The 21,340-nt window shown below is 51.3% G+C and overlaps 1 protein-coding gene across 1 annotated transcript in view; it reads left to right on the forward strand.

The window, feature by feature from the left end:
* Positions 1-7,365, forward strand: part of LOC137525372 (NXPE family member 2-like) — a 70,588-nt gene extending 63,223 nt beyond the window's left edge. The window contains exon 6 of the mRNA XM_068246434.1: positions 6,806-7,365. Within this exon, the coding sequence (XP_068102535.1) occupies positions 6,806-7,353 (548 nt within the window). The 3' untranslated portion in view covers positions 7,354-7,365. The remainder of the gene's footprint in view (positions 1-6,805) is intronic.
* Positions 7,366-21,340: the final 13,975 nt, after the last annotated feature.

Here is a 21,340-nt window from a genome sequence, read left to right on the forward strand (position 1 = left end):
TAGGCGTGATAAGTTTAGGTGTGATAAGTTTAGGCATGCTAAGTTTAGATAAGTGTAGATAGCGTGCAAAGTCCCGCACGCAAAGCAGCGCCATTAAACTCTATGCGAAGTGCACCAGACTTTGCTAGCGCAAAACTTTTGATCAACTGTGCACTGCGGTGCTAACCCAGTTGGTGCTTAAACTTATCACGCCTAAACTTATCACGCCTAAACTTATCACACCTAAACTTATCGCACCTAAACTTATCATGCCTAAACTGAGTTTAGGCGTGATAAAGGGCTTTTCACCAGCGTGCTAACTGTCAGCACCGCTTTGTGAATCAGGCCCTTTGTGTATAGATCTTTTCCATTAAAGAGAACCCGAGGTGTGTTTAAAGAATGTTATCTGCATACAGAGGCTGGATCTGCCTATACAGCCCAGCCTCTGTTGCTATCCCAAACCCCACTAAGGTCCCCCTGCACTCTGCAATCCCTCATAAATCACAGCCATGCTGTAAGGCTGTGTTTACATCTGTAGTGTCTCAGCTGCTCCCCCGCCTCCTGCATAGCTCCGGTCCCTGCCCCCGTCCCTTTCCTCCAATCAGCAGGGAGGGAAGGGATGCAGGCGGGGACTGGAGTTCTGCAGGAGGCGGGGAGAGCAGCAGACTGACACTATAGAGATAAACACAGCCAGCTCTGACAAGCTGTTTGTCAGCAGAGTGGCCGTGATTTATGAGGGATTGCAGAGTGCAGGGGGACCTTAGGGGGGTTTGGGATAGCAACAGAGGCTGGGCTGTATAGGCAGATCCAGCCTCTGTATGCAGATAATATTCTTCAAACCCACCTCGGGTTCTCCTTAAGTGCTTAAAGGTAAAAAGGGTAATACTGAGAATTCCCCAGGAGGCAATGGACTAGTCCAAAAATCTGCTCAGCTTTTTGCCATCCACTGTAAGTGACAGAAACATAGGGAAAAGTAATTTATAGCTCCTTTTACTCTTGGAGAAATGTACATTTTATATACTTGTGTTTAAAATTTTCAGTGCAAGTAGTCTTTTTGTCCTTAAAGTGACTCTTTAAAGTTGTGTAACAGTAAACAGTGTAAAGTAATGGTAAGGCTGTAATTTGTACAATATTACCATCCTCCCTATTGTGCTTGTTTAGAAAAATGAGTCTACAGGAAGATATGAGAGTCAGTAGTTCCAACCATAGCAGAGACCATGGATGCAGCCAATGTGGGCACCTGCGGCTGGCTCATGGACGATTTGGGCATAGACCTATAGGCCCTAATGGAAATATCAGCAGTTGGGAGCCCCAAAGCAGATATTTGGTCGCCCGAAGAATTAGAAAGTTACTGTTTTTGAAATTTTTATAGTAGTTTCGAAAATTAGTTATAGTTTTTGAAATTGTTATCATTTTGAAAATTAGAAAATTATAGTTTTTGAAATGTTGAAATCACCGGCCAACATGTAGTTCTCTCTTCTACCTCTGGAGGTCCCTCCAGAGGTAAAATTACATGTGCGGAATTGGTAAGGTTCACTTGTACAGAGGCACCAACCATGGAGTAAAATGCACTAAAAACAGTTTAATAAGGGAGGCATTGGTGGTCTTACTTCCTTAAAGTGAACCAGAGAGGAAGCACACTCATGTATTTTACCATATATATCAGTGGGAACATTAGAGAAAACACCTACCCTGCTCTCTGTTTCATCCTTCACTGCTCAGCCTACTTGTTATCCGCCCTGATAAAATCCCCAACTGAGTATTCAGTCCGGCTCTGCTCAGAAATCATTATAGCTGAGTCTGTCTTCTCTGATGTCTTTTCATGCCCAAGTCTGCCCGCTTCTGGCTCTTCTATAATGACTCAGCTATAATGATTCCTGAGCAAAGCCAGACTGAATGCTCAGTCAGGGATTTTATCAGGGCGGATAACAAGTAGGCTGAGCAGTGAAGGATGAAACAGAGAGCAGGGTAGGTGTTTTCTCTAATGTTCCCACTGATATATATGGTAAAATACACGAGTGTGCTTTGTCTCTGGTTCACTTTAAAAGGAGAATCGATTACTGTATATTCTGGCGTCTAAGACTACTTTTTAGCCCTTAAAAATCATCGGAAAAGTCAGGGGTCATCTTTAACGCGTGTGTCATTGATGCCGGGTGATACGCCCTATCCTGTTACCGCCTCTCAGATCTCGCTGCTGAGGACTGTAGTGAAGCGGCGCAGGCGCACATGTGCGAGAAACGAGAGGCAGAGAAGGAGGTAAATAGGATACAAGGGCGGGGCCAGAAGGGTGAAACAAACAAAACAAACAAACACAAACACTTATATCTCGCTTTTCTCCTGGAAAACTCAAAGCGCCAGAGCTGCAGCCACTAGGACACGCCCTATAGGCAGTAGCAGTGTTAGGGAGACTTGCCCAAGGTCTCCTACTGAATAGGTGCTAGCTTACTGAACAGGCAGAGCCGAGATTTGAACCCTGGTCTCCTGTGTCAGAGGCAGAGCCCTTAACCATTCAGCCACAAGAGGCGTGAAAGAGGCGTGAAAGAGGGGTGAAAGAGGCGTGTTTTATGGGCACAGCACAATCTATTCTTCCATACCGCTCTGATAAACAGGTAGACAAGGAGAGCTGACACACCATACAATCTTGGTTGTACAGATTTACCAAATCTATGTAGTATAAGGGCCAACAGATTGAAAATACCTGGAATGATTGATTGGATAAGCTCTTATACTACATGAAAGTGGTAAGATTGAACAACCAAGATTGTATGGTGTGTGTTGAGCCTAGAGAGAGGGAGAGTTGACCAATCCAACCAGTCATTCACCTATATACTGTTATATACTGAGTACCACATACAGTACAGCACCAGTATTTGTTGACACATAGCACCAGTATGTGATTTTTTTTTTAAATTTTCATTTGGTGTGCGTTGGAAGAGGAGGGGTAGTCTTATATGGCGAGTATACCTCAACCTCTATATTTTAACTGGAAGAGTTGGGGGTCGTCTTATACGCCGGAATATACGGTATGTCAAATTTCAGACTAAAATTGCTTCATCAGACAAAATAGGGAGTAACTGGAACAATAATATGCACAAAATATAGACATTGGTACATAATACAGAATTGGGAGACATTGTAATTAAAGTGACAAACGGAATATGATAATCAAAATGTATAGAAAATTCCAAGACACAAAAGGGGGAGAGAGCCCTGCCCTTGCGAGCTTACAATCTAAAGGAATAGGGAGGAAAGAAGAAGTGGGATAGTATACAAAATGTAAGAGGAAATGACCTAACCGAGGAGCGTATGCTTGTTGGAAAAAGTGAGTTTTGAGGGATCACCAGAGCCGGATTTACAGTTCAGGAGCCTATAGGCACAGAAGTTCTGGCGCCCTAAGCCCCGCCTATCAGCACAGGCCACACCCCCAACTCATGCCCCCTTTTCTTACGAAAACTAATGTATATATTACCAAAGGCAGTTAGAGAACACTAACAATATGCAGATATTGCCAATGACAGGCAGAATTTACCAAATATATGATATTACCAACAACAAGAAGATAATACAAATCACAAGGCATTAATACAGATAACGCACAGTTTCTAATTACAGGCAGGTACTAATGAGTAGATTTTAGTGATGGGTAGATTCTATTGATAGGAAGGTTTAGGTAGGCAATATGGATGGTCTGTAAGTTGATCCAAATTTGGTTGAAATTAGTCTGCTAGTGGGAAGCAGCTGTCCTGCCTCCCCACATAGAAACAGCACACTGTTTGGGTATACCCAAGTGATGTCACACTCAGGACTGAGCTCAATCCTTACAGGTGACACTTATTATAATAGGCGCCTCATCAGTCCTCAAATGATACCTTAATCCTAAACATATCATCAAATTGACGCCTGTGCTTACTGTGTTTCCCGTGTCCAAGCATCTGCGTCCGTTTGCCCGTTTTCCTCCCGTTCAGAGTCCTGGTCGGCATCCTGTGACCCTAACATACTATGCTGTGCACGCGCAGTTTGTCCGACGGGTACGTCTTGGTGCGAGAGTGCGTACGTGAAGCACTTGGAGGTTCCCAGCAAGTGCGGTCACAAGTGGACATACTGCGCATGCACAGTGTAGTATGTCTAGGCTTGAGAGCGCCAACAGGACCCTTAGAATGGGGAGGAAAATAGGCAAACGGAGGCAGACACCGGCCCACGGGAGGTGCAGTAAGAATATGTACAGCTCCCCTCACACACAGACAATTTGAGAATAATATATGTTTAGGACTAAGACATCCTTTAAAAGAAATATCAGGTATTCGCGAAAATGTGGAAAATGCGATGTACTTACCTGTTGCTTCCTCCAGCCCCGGAAAGCTATGTGTCCCTTGCCACAGCTCTGCTCCCAGCTGGTCTCCACAGGTCCCCTCTGTTGCAGATGCTGACCTGGCAAGGTCGTTATTTTCTGCGCCAGTGTGCGGCTGCTCACGATCACATAGCCGGGAGCTTTGTGTGCAGATGCAGCACTTCTGCGCCTGCACAGAACACTGCCGGCTACATGAGCGTGATCCTGCAGGTGCAGAAGATACCAACCTCGCTGGGTTGGCATCTGCAACCAAGGGGACCTTTGGAGACCGCCTGGGAACGGAGCTGCGGCAAGGGACACATAGCTTTCCGGGGCTGGAGGAAGCAACAGGTAAGTAGATTGCATTTTCTTTAAAATACATACTTCCTTTAACCCTCACTGATCTCTAGCTGAGAGACTACATTACTTCCTCCTAAATGTGTCCCCTGCTGAGGCAATCCTATGCTTCCCCTTACTCTTTCAAGTGGTTCCCCTCCCCATTTGACACCTAGTCCTGGCCTCCAGCAGTGTTTTCACAGAGTGACACCTCAGCACTGACCAGCTGTCACCTGATCTGATCAGAGCAGCAAATACATCTGATCAGTTCAGGTGATATCTGGACAGAGCTGCCTGTCACCCTATGGAAACTTCACAGGATTGTCTCAGCAGGGGATACTGTTCAGGAGGGGAGGGGGAGCATTATAGTCTCAGCTAGGAAAAGGAGGTGGAGGGGAGAGAATCAAAGGTCCCAAGCCTCTCTGCATAAACGATCAGCCACTTACTGTCACTGTAACTGGCTGCAGATGTCCTTGCTGCAATGCAGGTAGTCTGTGTGAAATGCACGCTGGTCCTGTAACTGTGATGTCATGGAGCAGGAAGGAATGGCATCTTCAAAAGTCCCGGGCACAGGCTGAACCAATAGACACGGGGAGGGGGGATGAGGGCAGATCTGTAGCCCACACGCTGTGCAGCAATCATCCTAAAGCCACATGTAACAGCATTCCATGCTGCTCTCCCCACCACTCGCCTGTCACTTTACCTTTGCCTGCACCATGAGAATGGAAGGGGGGACGGAGCTTTATGTACTTATGCTCTGCTTTCTCCTCCTCCCTCCCCCTCTACAGACTTTGTAGTGACTTCGGTAGCTTTCTCCCCTAATAGCTCCCGGCGGCTACAGAGTGAACAAATAAATAAAGCCAGCCGGAGGACAGTGTATGCTGCTCTCATCTCCCCGACACCTCCGTCCATGGCACTGGCTACTTCTCACTATGTCCCCAATAATAGAATACACACGGGGCGGAGTTGTAATGTAAACAGTGCAGCCGGGGCGGGCAGTGGTTCCTCAAACTCCCAGCCAGCAGCAGACGGACAATCTCAACGCCCCCCGCCGCCTATGCACGCAGCTAGCTGTTGTTCACACAAATTATAGAGCTGCGTGCAGGCATGGAAACGGCGGCCGGTGGGCGGGGAGAGCGGGGTAATGAATGTGTGTGTGCATGTGTTGTCACTAGCCTCCCGCAGCCCGCCCCTCTCTGTAGTTGCAGCCGCGGCCACACCATTATCATGTAAATGAGGGCGCGAGCGGCCGCTATTGCACTTTCACTCATTTAAATTTAAAGGGGACATGACACAAACCCGCCCTTTGACCAATCAGGCGCCTGTAGGCACGTGCCTAGTGTGCCTTATGGTAAATCCGGCCCTGGGGATCACTTAAAGATTTCAGGTTGGAGAGTGATAGATGTGTTTGGAAGGGGATTCCAGAGGAGGGGTGAGGCATGTGAGAAATCTTGTATATGTGAAGGCGAAGAGGTGATTCTAGAGGAAGACAAAAGAAGGTTGTGTGCAAAACGGAGGTTGCAGTTGGGTTGGTATCGGGAAACTAGTGAGGAGAAGGAAGAGAAATTGTGGAGAGCTTTGTAGGTTAAAGTGGTCTAACACCCAGCATTTCAACTTTGCTTTAAAAGATTGCTTACAGCTTATAAACTATTATGCCAGATTTTTTTTTTAGCAGAAATTCACTGAATGGATTAAACATGACATTTTAGTGCTGCATTTAGCTAGAAATTCTCCTCCGTGCTTGCTTGTTTAGTTACAAATGTATCTATCTACAATGTAACAAACAAACACTGCTCTGAGAGAACAAAGAGGGCTTCCCCGGCAGGCTTTTCAAAGGTCTATTTGTATTCCAAATAAAGATACATTTGTAACTAAAGGTAAGAACGGATGCGGATTCCTAGTTAAATCCAACATTAAAATGTCATGTTTAACCCATTCAGTGAATTTCTGCTTAAAAAAAAATCTGGCATAATAGTTTGTAACCTGTAAGCAATCTTTTAGAGCAAAGTTGTAATGCTGGGTGTTAAACCGCTTTAACTGACAAATAAACAAAGAAGACAACATTGATGATGATTAGGAAAAACATTGAAAAATAAAACTTAAATAACAGACATAATATAAATAAACTCTCTAATCCTTAATGGTTTTGTTTATTTTTCCTAGTTGCAAAATATTTCCGCTACCACGGATCAGGATGGGGCGGTTGGCATTTAGCCCTGGAGGCCGTAAACCTGGAAAAGGATATGTACATCTCCTATAAGAGACACGGTTTTCCCCTGGAACACCCTAGCTTCTACTACTTCAAAGAGGACCAGTATACAAGCCAGCAGATCGACCAGCGCGCTGGGGGAAAGGACACCATCTTCGTCATTACGATGGGCCAGCACTTTAGACATTTCCCGCTCAAAATCTTCATTAAACGGGCGTTCAATATCCGCCGAGCAGTGGAGAGGCTGTTCCTCCGAAGCCCGGACACCAAAGTCATCATTAAATCAGAGAATACGAGAGATATTTATGCTCCGGTGGAAATGCAGGGAGACTTCAACGGCTACTGCCAGTATCTGGTGCTCAGAGAGGTGTTCCAGGGCATCGATGTCGGCTTTGTGGACGCTTGGGACATGACCGTGGCTGCCGCTACGGTGACAGTCCACCCTCCAGGGCACACGTTTGCCAGTATATTGAGTCTAACATTCAGTTTTGCTTGTCCATGAACCAGTAGGTTATAAAGGGAACTTGAGGTGATGGGCATATGGAGGCTGCCATTTGTTACAGTTACATAGTTTACTTGAAAAAAGACATCTGTCCATCAAGTTTAACCAGAAAAAAAGACACCATCCTGAACCCACACTTATCCCAGTAGATGCAGGGCCAAAAAAAATGCTTACAAGGCCTGGGCCAATTGTCCTTCAAAGGGAAAAAGTCCTTCCCCACTCCAGATGGCAGTCAGATAAATCCCTGGATCAACTTTCCCGGGAATTACCTAGTACTTTTAGCCATGGATGCCCTTGCAAGGAAAGCATTCAAGCCCCATAGATATAAAGTTTGCCATAACTACTCCCTGAAGTAAGATATTCCAGATTTTTACCACTCTCACTGTGAAGGACCCCTTTTTAAAGAGATGGCAAAAACTTTTTTTCCTCCACACGCAAACCATGTCCCCTTGTACGCCATACAACCCTAGGGACAAAAAGCTCATCTGCCAAGCTTTTGTATTGCCCTCTGATGTATTTATACATGTTAATCAGGTCACCTCTCAGTCAGCTAAATCGGCCCAGTTTGTCCAACCTTTCTTGGTAAGTGAAATCTTCCATCCCCGATTAATTTAGTTGCCATCTTTGTACCCGTTCTAGAAGGTCAATGTCCTTGCTACAGTGTGGTGCCAAAAACTGTATCCCATACTCCAGATGTGGCCTCACAAGTGAATTATACAGAGGGAGTAGTGTGTGCCCCTCCCCCTGCATCATGTCCCCACCCCCCGCATTATCCCATACTCCAGATGTAGCCTCACAAGTGATTTATACAAAGGGAGTAGTGTGTGCCCCTCCCCCTGCATCATGTCCCCGCCCCCCGCATTATCCCATACTCCAGATGTGGCCTCACAAGGGAATTATACAGAGGGAGTAGTGTGTGCCCGTCCCTCTGCATCATTCTCCTCCCCCCCGCATTATCCCATACTCCAGATGTTGCCTCACAAGTGATTTATACAGAGGGAGTAGTGTGTGCCCCTCCCCCTGCATCATGTCCCCGCCCCCCGCATTATCCCATACTCCAGATGTGGCCTCACAAGTGATTTATACAGAGGGAGTAGTGTGTGCCCCTCCCCCTGTATCATGTCCCCACCCCCCCACCCCCGCATTATCCCATACTCCAGATGTTGCCTCACAAGTGATTTATACAGAGGGAGTAGTGTGTGCCCCTCCCCCTGCATCATGTCCCCGCCCCCCGCATTATCCCATACTCCAGATGTGGCCTCACAAGTGATTTATACAGAGGGAGTAGTGTGTGCCCCTCCCCCTGCATCATGTCTCCTCCCCCCTGCATTATCCCATACTCCAGATGTTGCCTCACAAGTGATTTATACAGAGGGAGTAGTGTGTGCCCCTCCCCCTGCATCATGTCCCCGCCCCCAGCATTATCCCATACTCCAGATGTGGCCTCACAAGTGATTTATACAGAGGGAGTAGTGTGTGCCCCTCACCCTGTATCATGTCCCCGCCCCCTGCATTATCCCATACTCCAGATGTGGCCTCACAAGTGATTTATACAGAGGGAGTAGTGTGTGCCCCTCCCCCTGTATCATGTCCCCGCCCCCCGCATTATCCCATACTCCAGATGTTTCCTCACAAGTGATTTATACAGAGGGAGTAGTGTGTGCCCCTCCCCCTGCATCATGTCTCCTCCCCCCCGCATTATCCCATACTCCAGATGTGGCCTCACAAGTGATTTATACAGAGGGAGTAGTGTGTGCCCCTCCCCCTGTATCATGTCCCGAGCCCCGAATTATCCCATACTCCAGATGTGGCCTCACAAGTGATTTATACAGAGGGAGTAGTGTGTGCCCCTCCCCCTGTATCATGTCCCCGCCCCCTGCATTATCCCATACTCCAGATGTGGCCTCACAAGTGATTTATACAGAGGGAGTAGTGTGTGCCTCTCCCCCTGCATCATGTCCCCGCCCCCCGCATTATCCCATACTCCAGATGTGGCCTCACAGGTGATTAATACAGAGGGAGTAGTGTGTGCCCCTCCCCCTGTATCATGTCCCCGCCCCCCGCATTATCCCATACTCCAGATGTTTCCTCACAAGTGATTTATACAGAGGGAGTAGTGTGTGCCCCTCCCCCTGCATCATGTCTCCTCCCCCCCGCATTATCCCATACTCCAGATGTGGCCTCACAAGTGATTTATACAGAGGGAGTAGTGTGTGCCCCTCCCCCTGTATCATGTCCCGAGCCCCGAATTATCCCATACTCCAGATGTGGCCTCACAAGTGATTTATACAGAGGGAGTAGTGTGTGCCCCTCCCCCTGTATCATGTCCCCGCCCCCTGCATTATCCCATACTCCAGATGTGGCCTCACAAGTGATTTATACAGAGGGAGTAGTGTGTGCCCCTCCCCCTGCATCATGTCCCCGCCCCCCGCATTATCCCATACTCCAGATGTGGCCTCACAAGTGATTTATACAGAGGGAGTAGTGTGTGCCCCTCCCCCTGTATCATGTCCCCGCCCCCTGCATTATCCCATACTCCAGATGTGGCCTCACAAGTGATTTATACAGAGGGAGTAGTGTGTGCCCCTCCCCCTGTATCATGTCCCCGCCCCCTGCATTATCCCATACTCCAGATGTGGCCTCACAAGTGATTTATACAGAGGGAGTAGTGTGTGCCCCTCCCCCTGCATCATGTCTCCTCCCCCCCGCATTATCCCATACTCCAGATGTGGCCTCACAAGTGATTTATACAGAGGGAGTAGTGTGTGCCCCTCCCCCTGTATCATGTCCCGAGCCCCGAATTATCCCATACTCCAGATGTGGCCTCACAAGTGATTTATACAGAGGGAGTAGTGTGTGCCCCTCCCCCTGTATCATGTCCCCGCCCCCTGCATTATCCCATACTCCAGATGTGGCCTCACAAGTGATTTCTACAGAGGGAGTAGTGTGTGCCTCTCCCCCTGCATCATGTCCCCGCCCCCCGCATTATCCCATACTCCAGATGTGGCCTCACAGGTGATTTATACAGAGGGAGTAGTGTGTGCCCCTCCCCCTGTATCATGTCCCCGCCCCCCGCATTATCCCATACTCCAGATGTTTCCTCACAAGTGATTTATACAGAGGGAGTAGTGTGTGCCCCTCCCCCTGCATCATGTCTCCTCCCCCCCGCATTATCCCATACTCCAGATGTGGCCTCACAAGTGATTTATACAGAGGGAGTAGTGTGTGCCCCTCCCCCTGTATCATGTCCCGAGCCCCGAATTATCCCATACTCCAGATGTGGCCTCACAAGTGATTTATACAGAGGGAGTAGTGTGTGCCCCTCCCCCTGTATCATGTCCCCGCCCCCTGCATTATCCCATACTCCAGATGTGGCCTCACAAGTGATTTATACAGAGGGAGTAGTGTGTGCCCCTCCCCCTGCATCATGTCCCCGCCCCCCGCATTATCCCATACTCCAGATGTGGCCTCACAAGTGATTTATACAGAGGGAGTAGTGTGTGCCCCTCCCCCTGTATCATGTCCCCGCCCCCTGCATTATCCCATACTCCAGATGTGGCCTCACAAGTGATTTATACAGAGGGAGTAGTGTGTGCCCCTCCCCCTGTATCATGTCCCCGCCCCCCGCATTATCCCATACTCCAGATGTGGCCTCACAGGTGATTTATACAGAGGGAGTAGTGTGTGCCCCTCACCCTGTATCATGTCCCCGCCCCCTGCATTATCCCATACTCCAGATGTGGCCTCACAAGTGATTTATACAGAGGGAGTAGTGTGTGCCCCTCTCCCTGCATCATGCTCCTCCCCCCACATTATCCCATACTCCAGATGTGGCCTCACAAGTGATTTATACAGAGGGAGTAGTGTGTGCCCCTCCCCCTGCATCATGTCTCCTCCCCCCCGCATTATCCCATACTCCAGATGTGGCCTCACAAGTGATTTATACAGAGGGAGTAGTGTGTGCCCCTCCCCCTGTATCATGTCCCCGCCCCCTGCATTATCCCATACTCCAGATGTGGCCTCACAAGTGATTTATACAGAGGGAGTAGTGTGTGCCCCTCCCCCTGCATCATGTCCCCGCCCCCCGCATTATTCCATACTCCAGATGTGGCCTCACAAGTGATTTATACAGAGGGAGTAGTGTGTGCCCCTCCCCCTGTATCATGTCCCCGCCCCCTGCATTATCCCATACTCCAGATGTGGCCTCACAAGTGATTTATACAGAGGGAGTAGTGTGTGCCCCTCCCCCTGTATCATGTCCCCGCCCCCCGCATTATCCCATACTCCAGATGTGGCCTCACAGGTGATTTATACAGAGGGAGTAGTGTGTGCCCCTCCCCCTGCATCATGTCTCCGCCCCCCGCATTATCCCATACTCCAGATGTGGCCTCACAGGTGATTTATACAGAGGGAGTAGTGTGTGCCCGTCCCCCTGTATCATGTCCCCTCCCCCCGCATTATCCCATACTCCAGATGTTTCCTCACAAGTGATTTATACAGAGGGAGTAGTGTGTGCCCCTCCCCCTGCATCATGTCTCCTCCCCCCCGCATTATCCCATACTCCAGATGTGGCCTCACAAGTGATTTATACAGAGGGAGTAGGGTGTGCCCCTCCCCCTGTATCATGTCCCGAGCCCCGAATTATCCCATACTCCAGATGTGGCCTCACAAGTGATTTATACAGAGGGAGTAGTGTGTGCCCCTCCCCCTGTATCATGTCCCCGCCCCCTGCATTATCCCATACTCCAGATGTGGCCTCACAAGTGATTTATACAGAGGGAGTAGTGTGTGCCTCTCCCCCTGCATCATGTCCCCGCCCCCCGCATTATCCCATACTCCAGATGTGGCCTCACAGGTGATTTATACAGAGGGAGTAGTGTGTGCCCCTCCCCCTGTATCATGTCCCCGCCCCCCGCATTATCCCATACTCCAGATGTTTCCTCACAAGTGATTTATACAGAGGGAGTAGTGTGTGCCCCTCCCCCTGCATCATGTCTCCTCCCCCCCGCATTATCCCATACTCCAGATGTGGCCTCACAAGTGATTTATACAGAGGGAGTAGTGTGTGCCCCTCCTCCTGTATCATGTCCCGAGCCCCGAATTATCCCATACTCCAGATGTGGCCTCACAAGTGATTTATACAGAGGGAGTAGTGTGTGCCCCTCCCCCTGTATCATGTCCCCGCCCCCTGCATTATCCCATACTCCAGATGTGGCCTCACAAGTGATTTATACAGAGGGAGTAGTGTGTGCCCCTCCCCCTGCATCATGTCCCCGCCCCCCGCATTATCCCATACTTCAGATGTGGCCTCACAAGTGATTTATACAGAGGGAGTAGTGTGTGCCCCTCCCCCTGTATCATGTCCCCGCCCCCTGCATTATCCCATACTCCAGATGTGGCCTCACAAGTGATTTATACAGAGGGAGTAGTGTGTGCCCCTCCCCCTGTATCATGTCCCCGCCCCCCGCATTATCCCATACTCCAGATGTGGCCTCACAGGTGATTTATACAGAGGGAGTAGTGTGTGCCCCTCACCCTGTATCATGTCCCCGCCCCCTGCATTATCCCATACTCCAGATGTGGCCTCACAAGTGATTTATACAGAGGGAGTAGTGTGTGCCCCTCTCCCTGCATCATGCTCCTCCCCCCACATTATCCCATACTCCAGATGTGGCCTCACAAGTGATTTATACAGAGGGAGTAGTGTGTGCCCCTCCCCCTGCATCATGTCTCCTCCCCCCCGCATTATCCCATACTCCAGATGTGGCCTCACAAGTGATTTATACAGAGGGAGTAGTGTGTGCCCCTCCCCCTGTATCATGTCCCCGCCCCCTGCATTATCCCATACTCCAGATGTGGCCTCACAAGTGATTTATACAGAGGGAGTAGTGTGTGCCCCTCCCCCTGCATCATGTCCCCGCCCCCCGCATTATCCCATACTCCAGATGTGGCCTCACAAGTGATTTATACAGAGGGAGTAGTGTGTGCCCCTCCCCCTGTATCATGTCCCCGCCCCCTGCATTATCCCATACTCCAGATGTGGCCTCACAAGTGATTTATACAGAGGGAGTAGTGTGTGCCCCTCCCCCTGTATCATGTCCCCGCCCCCCGCATTATCCCATACTCCAGATGTGGCCTCACAGGTGATTTATACAGAGGGAGTAGTGTGTGCCCCTCCCCCTGCATCATGTCTCCGCCCCCCGCATTATCCCATACTCCAGATGTGGCCTCACAGGTGATTTATACAGAGGGAGTAGTGTGTGCCCGTCCCCCTGTATCATGTCCCCTCCCCCCGCATTATCCCATACTCCAGATGTTTCCTCACAAGTGATTTATACAGAGGGAGTAGTGTGTGCCCCTCCCCCTGCATCATGTCTCCTCCCCCCCGCATTATCCCATACTCCAGATGTGGCCTCACAAGTGATTTATACAGAGGGAGTAGTGTGTGCCCCTCCCCCTGTATCATGTCCCGAGCCCCGAATTATCCCATACTCCAGATGTGGCCTCACAAGTGATTTATACAGAGGGAGTAGTGTGTGCCCCTCCCCCTGTATCATGTCCCCGCCCCCTGCATTATCCCATACTCCAGATGTGGCCTCACAAGTGATTTATACAGAGGGAGTAGTGTGTGCCCCTCCCCCTGCATCATGTCCCCGCCCCCCGCATTATCCCATACTTCAGATGTGGCCTCACAAGTGATTTATACAGAGGGAGTAGTGTGTGCCCCTCCCCCTGTATCATGTCCCCGCCCCCTGCATTATCCCATACTCCAGATGTGGCCTCACAAGTGATTTATACAGAGGGAGTAGTGTGTGCCCCTCCCCCTGTATCATGTCCCCGCCCCCCGCATTATCCCATACTCCAGATGTGGCCTCACAGGTGATTTATACAGAGGGAGTAGTGTGTGCCCCTCACCCTGTATCATGTCCCCGCCCCCTGCATTATCCCATACTCCAGATGTGGCCTCACAAGTGATTTATACAGAGGGAGTAGTGTGTGCCCCTCTCCCTGCATCATGCTCCTCCCCCCACATTATCCCATACTCCAGATGTGGCCTCACAAGTGATTTATACAGAGGGAGTAGTGTGTGCCCCTCCCCCTGCATCATGTCTCCTCCCCCCCGCATTATCCCATACTCCAGATGTGGCCTCACAAGTGATTTATACAGAGGGAGTAGTGTGTGCCCCTCCCCCTGTATCATGTCCCCGCCCCCTGCATTATCCCATACTCCAGATGTGGCCTCACAAGTGATTTATACAGAGGGAGTAGTGTGTGCCCCTCCCCCTGCATCATGTCCCCGCCCCCCGCATTATCCCATACTCCAGATGTGGCCTCACAAGTGATTTATACAGAGGGAGTAGTGTGTGCCCCTCCCCCTGTATCATGTCCCCGCCCCCTGCATTATCCCATACTCCAGATGTGGCCTCACAAGTGATTTATACAGAGGGAGTAGTGTGTGCCCCTCCCCCTGTATCATGTCCCCGCCCCCCGCATTATCCCATACTCCAGATGTGGCCTCACAGGTGATTTATACAGAGGGAGTAGTGTGTGCCCCTCCCCCTGCATCATGTCTCCGCCCCCCGCATTATCCCATACTCCAGATGTGGCCTCACAGGTGATTTATACAGAGGGAGTAGTGTGTGCCCGTCCCCCTGTATCATGTCCCCTCCCCCCGCATTATCCCATACTCCAGATGTTTCCTCACAAGTGATTTATACAGAGGGAGTAGTGTGTGCCCCTCCCCCTGCATCATGTCTCCTCCCCCCCGCATTATCCCATACTCCAGATGTGGCCTCACAAGTGATTTATACAGAGGGAGTAGTGTGTGCCCCTCCCCCTGTATCATGTCCCGAGCCCCGAATTATCCCATACTCCAGATGTGGCCTCACAAGTGATTTATACAGAGGGAGTAGTGTGTGCCCCTCCCCCTGTATCATGTCCCCGCCCCCTGCATTATCCCATACTCCAGATGTGGCCTCACAAGTGATTTATACAGAGGGAGTAGTGTGTGCCTCTCCCCCTGCATCATGTCCCCGCCCCCCGCATTATCCCATACTCCAGATGTGGCCTCACAGGTGATTTATACAGAGGGAGTAGTGTGTGCCCCTCCCCCTGTATCATGTCCCCGCCCCCCGCATTATCCCATACTCCAGATGTTTCCTCACAAGTGATTTATACAGAGGGAGTAGTGTGTGCCCCTCCCCCTGCATCATGTCTCCTCCCCCCCGCATTATCCCATACTCCAGATGTGGCCTCACAAGTGATTTATACAGAGGGAGTAGTGTGTGCCCCTCCCCCTGTATCATGTCCCAAGCCCCGAATTATCCCATACTCCAGATGTGGCCTCACAAGTGATTTATACAGAGGGAGTAGTGTGTGCCCCTCCCCCTGTATCATGTCCCCGCCCCCTGCATTATCCCATACTCCAGATGTGGCCTCACAAGTGATTTATACAGAGGGAGTAGTGTGTGCCCCTCCCCCTGCATCATGTCCCCGCCCCCCGCATTATCCCATACTCCAGATGTGGCCTCACAAGTGATTTATACAGAGGGAGTAGTGTGTGCCCCTCCCCCTGTATCATGTCCCCGCCCCCTGCATTATCCCATACTCCAGATGTGGCCTCACAAGTGATTTATACAGAGGGAGTAGTGTGTGCCCCTCCCCCTCTATCATGTCCCCGCCCCCCGCATTATCCCATACTCCAGATGTGGCCTCACAGGTGATTTATACAGAGGGAGTAGTGTGTGCCCCTCACCCTGTATCATGTCCCTGCCCCCTGCATTATCCCATACTCCAGATGTGGCCTCACAAGTGATTTATACAGAGGGAGTAGTGTGTGCCCCTCTCCCTGCATCATGCTCCTCCCCCCACATTATCCCATACTCCAGATGTGGCCTCACAAGTGATTTATACAGAGGGAGTAGTGTGTGCCCCTCCCCCTGCATCATGTCTCCTCCCCCCCGCATTATCCCATACTCCAGATGTGGCCTCACAAGTGATTTATACAGAGGGAGTAGTGTGTGCCCCTCCCCCTGTATCATGTCCCCGCCCCCTGCATTATCCCATACTCCAGATGTGGCCTCACAAGTGATTTATACAGAGGGAGTAGTGTGTGCCCCTCCCCCTGCATCATGTCCCCGCCCCCCGCATTATCCCATACTCCAGATGTGGCCTCACAAGTGATTTATACAGAGGGAGTAGTGTGTGCCCCTCCCCCTGTATCATGTCCCCGCCCCCTGCATTATCCCATACTCCAGATGTGGCCTCACAAGTGATTTATACAGAGGGAGTAGTGTGTGCCCCTCCCCCTGTATCATGTCCCCGCCCCCCGCATTATCCCATACTCCAGATGTGGCCTCACAGGTGATTTATACAGAGGGAGTAGTGTGTGCCCCTCCCCCTGCATCATGTCTCCGCCCCCCGCATTATCCCATACTCCAGATGTGGCCTCACAAGTGATTTATACAGAGGGAGTAGTGTGTGCCCCTCCCCCTGTATCATGTCCCCGCCCCCTGCATTATCCCACACTCCAGATGTGGCCTCACAAGTGATTTATACAGAGGGAGTAGTGTGTGCCCCTCCCCCTGTATCATGTCCCCGCCCCCTGCATTATCCCACACTCCAGATGTGGCCTCACAAGTGATTTATACAGAGGGAGTAGTGTGTGCCCCTCCCCCTGCATCATGCTCCTCCCCCCTGCATTATCCCACACTCCAGATGTGGCCTCACAGGTGATTTATACAGAGGGAGTAGTGTGTGCCCCTCCCCCTGTATCATGTCCCCGCCCCCTGCATTATCCCACACTCCAGATGTGGCCTCACAAGTGATTTATACAGAGGGAGTAGTGTGTGCCCCTCCTCCTGCATCATGCCCCCGCCCCCTGCATTATCCCATACTCCAGATGTGGCCTCACAAGTGATTTATACAGAGGGAGTAGTGTGTGCCCCTCCCCCTGCATCATGTCTCCTCCCCCCCGCATTATCCCATACTCCAGATGTGGCCTCACAAGTGATTTATACAGAGGGAGTAGTGTGTGCCCCTCCCCCTGTATCATGTCCCGAGCCCCGAATTATCCCATACTCCAGATGTGGCCTCACAAGTGATTTATACAGAGGGAGTAGTGTGTGCCCCTCCCCCTGTATCATGTCCCCACCCCCTGCATTATCCCATACTCCAGATGTGGCCTCACAAGTGATTTATACAGAGGGAGTAGTGTGTGCCCCTCCCCCTGCATCATGTCCCCGCCCCCCGCATTATCCCATACTCCAGATGTGGCCTCACAAGTGATTTATACAGAGGGAGTAGTGTGTGCCCCTCCCCCTGTATCATGTCCCCGCCCCCTGCATTATCCCATACTCCAGATGTGGCCTCACAAGTGATTTATACAGAGGGAGTAGTGTGTGCCCCTCCCCCTGTATCATGTCCCCGCCCCCCGCATTATCCCATACTCCAGATGTGGCCTCACAGGTGATTTATACAGAGGGAGTAGTGTGTGCCCCTCACCCTGTATCATGTCCCCGCCCCCTGCATTATCCCATACTCCAGATGTGGACTCACAAGTGATTCATACAGAGGGAGTAGTGTGTGCCCCTCCCCCTGTATCATGTCCCCGCCCCCCGCATTATCCCATACTCCAGATGTGGCCTCACAGGTGATTTATACAGAGGGAGTAGTGCGTGCCCCTCACCCTGTATCATGTCCCCGCCCCCTGCATTATCCCATACTCCAGATGTGGCCTCACAAGTGATTTATACAGAGGGAGTAGTGTGTGCCCCTCTCCCTGCATCATGCTCCTCCCCCCACATTATCCCATACTCCAGATGCGGCCTCACAAGTGATTTATACAGAGGGAGTAGTGTGTGCCCCTCCCCCTGCATCATGTCTCCTCCCCCCCGCATTATCCCATACTCCAGATGTGGCCTCACAAGTGATTTATACAGAGGGAGTAGTGTGTGCCCCTCCCCCTGTATCATGTCCCCGCCCCCTGCATTATCCCATACTCCAGATGTGGCCTCACAAGTGATTTATACAGAGGGAGTAGTGTGTGCCCCTCCCCCTGCATCATGTCCCCGCCCCCCGCATTATCCCATACTCCAGATGTGGCCTCACAAGTGATTTATACAGAGGGAGTAGTGTGTGCCCCTCCCCCTGTATCATGTCCCCGCCCCCTGCATTATCCCATACTCCAGATGTGGCCTCACAAGTGATTTATACAGAGGGAGTAGTGTGTGCCCCTCCCCCTGTATCATGTCCCCGCCCCCCGCATTATCCCATACTCCAGATGTGGCCTCACAGGTGATTTATACAGAGGGAGTAGTGTGTGCCCCTCCCCCTGCATCATGTCTCCGCCCCCCGCATTATCCCATACTCCAGATGTGGCCTCACAAGTGATTTATACAGAGGGAGTAGTGTGTGCCCCTCCCCCTGTATCATGTCCCCGCCCCCTGCATTATCCCACACTCCAGATGTGGCCTCACAAGTGATTTATACAGAGGGAGTAGTGTGTGCCCCTCCCCCTGTATCATGTCCCCGCCCCCTGCATTATCCCACACTCCAGATGTGGCCTCACAAGTGATTTATACAGAGGGAGTAGTGTGTGCCCCTCCCCCTGCATCATGCTCCTCCCCCCTGCATTATCCCACACTCCAGATGTGGCCTCACAGGTGATTTATACAGAGGGAGTAGTGTGTGCCCCTCCCCCTGCATCATGCCCCCGCCCCCCGCATTATCCCATACCCCAGATGTGGCCTCACAAGTGATTTATACAGAGAGAGTAGTGTGTGCCCCGCCCTCCCCCTGCATCATGCTCCTCCCCCCTGCATTATCCCATACTCCAGATGTGGCCTCACAGGTGATTTATACAGAGAGAGTAGTGTGTGCCCCTCCCCCTGTATCATGTCCCCGCCCCCCGCATTATCCCATACTCCAGATGTGGCCTCACAGGTGATTTATACAGAGGGAGTAGTGTGTGCCCCTCCCCCTGCATCATGTCTCCGCCCCCCGCATTATCCCATACTCCAGATGTGGCCTCACAAGTGATTTATACAGAGGGAGTAGTGTGTGCCCCTCCCCCTGTATCATGTCCCCGCCCCCTGCATTATCCCACACTCCAGATGTGGCCTCACAAGTGATTTATACAGAGGGAGTAGTGTGTGCCCCTCCCCCTGTATCATGTCCCCGCCCCCTGCATTATCCCACACTCCAGATGTGGCCTCACAAGTGATTTATACAGAGGGAGTAGTGTGTGCCCCTCCCCCTGCATCATGCTCCTCCCCCCTGCATTATCCCACACTCCAGATGTGGCCTCACAGGTGATTTATACAGAGGGAGTAGTGTGTGCCCCTCCCCCTGTATCATGTCCCCGCCCCCTGCATTATCCCACACTCCAGATGTGGCCTCACAAGTGATTTATACAGAGGGAGTAGTGTGTGCCCCTCCTCCTGCATCATGCCCCCGCCCCCTGCATTATCCCATACTCCAGATGTGGCCTCACAAGTGATTTATACAGAGGGAGTAGTGTGTGCCCCTCCCCCTGCATCATGTCTCCTCCCCCCCGCATTATCCCATACTCCAGATGTGGCCTCACAAGTGATTTATACAGAGGGAGTAGTGTGTGCCCCTCCCCCTGTATCATGTCCCGAGCCCCGAATTATCCCATACTCCAGATGTGGCCTCACAAGTGATTTATACAGAGGGAGTAGTGTGTGCCCCTCCCCCTGTATCATGTCCCCACCCCCTGCATTATCCCATACTCCAGATGTGGCCTCACAAGTGATTTATACAGAGGGAGTAGTGTGTGCCCCTCCCCCTGCATCATGTCCCCGCCCCCCGCATTATCCCATACTCCAGATGTGGCCTCACAAGTGATTTATACAGAGGGAGTAGTGTGTGCCCCTCCCCCTGTATCATGTCCCCGCCCCCTGCATTATCCCATACTCCAGATGTGGCCTCACAAGTGATTTATACAGAGGGAGTAGTGTGTGCCCCTCCCCCTGTATCATGTCCCCGCCCCCCGCATTATCCCATACTCCAGATGTGGCCTCACAGGTGATTTATACAGAGGGAGTAGTGTGTGCCCCTCACCCTGTATCATGTCCCCGCCCCCTGCATTATCCCATACTCCAGATGTGGCCTCACAAGTGATTTATACAGAGGGAGTAGTGTGTGCCCCTCCCCCTGTATCATGTCCCCGCCCCCCGCATTATCCCATACTCCAGATGTGGCCTCACAGGTGATTTATACAGAGGGAGTAGTGCGTGCCCCTCACCCTGTATCATGTCCCCGCCCCCTGCATTATCCCATACTCCAGATGTGGCCTCACAAGTGATTTATACAGAGGGAGTAGTGTGTGCCCCTCTCCCTGCATCATGCTCCTCCCCCCACATTATCCCATACTCCAGATGCGGCCTCACAAGTGATTTATACAGAGGGAGTAGTGTGTGCCCCTCCCCCTGCATCATGTCTCCTCCCCCCCGCATTATCCCATACTCCAGATGTGGCCTCACAAGTGATTTATACAGAGGGAGTAGTGTGTGCCCCTCCCCCTGTATCATGTCCCCGCCCCCTGCATTATCCCATACTCCAGATGTGGCCTCACAAGTGATTTATACAGAGGGAGTAGTGTGTGCCCCTCCCCCTGCATCATGTCCCCGCCCCCCGCATTATCCCATACTCCAGATGTGGCCTCACAAGTGATTTATACAGAGGGAGTAGTGTGTGCCCCTCCCCCTGTATCATGTCCCCGCCCCCTGCATTATCCCATACTCCAGATGTGGCCTCACAAGTGATTTATACAGAGGGAGTAGTGTGTGCCCCTCCCCCTGTATCATGTCCCCGCCCCCCGCATTATCCCATACTCCAGATGTGGCCTCACAGGTGATTTATACAGAGGGAGTAGTGTGTGCCCCTCCCCCTGCATCATGTCTCCGCCCCCCGCATTATCCCATACTCCAGATGTGGCCTCACAAGTGATTTATACAGAGGGAGT

Source organism: Hyperolius riggenbachi, chromosome 7 (genome assembly GCF_040937935.1).
Source record: "Hyperolius riggenbachi isolate aHypRig1 chromosome 7, aHypRig1.pri, whole genome shotgun sequence".
Classification (NCBI taxonomy): Eukaryota; Metazoa; Chordata; class Amphibia; order Anura; family Hyperoliidae; genus Hyperolius; species Hyperolius riggenbachi.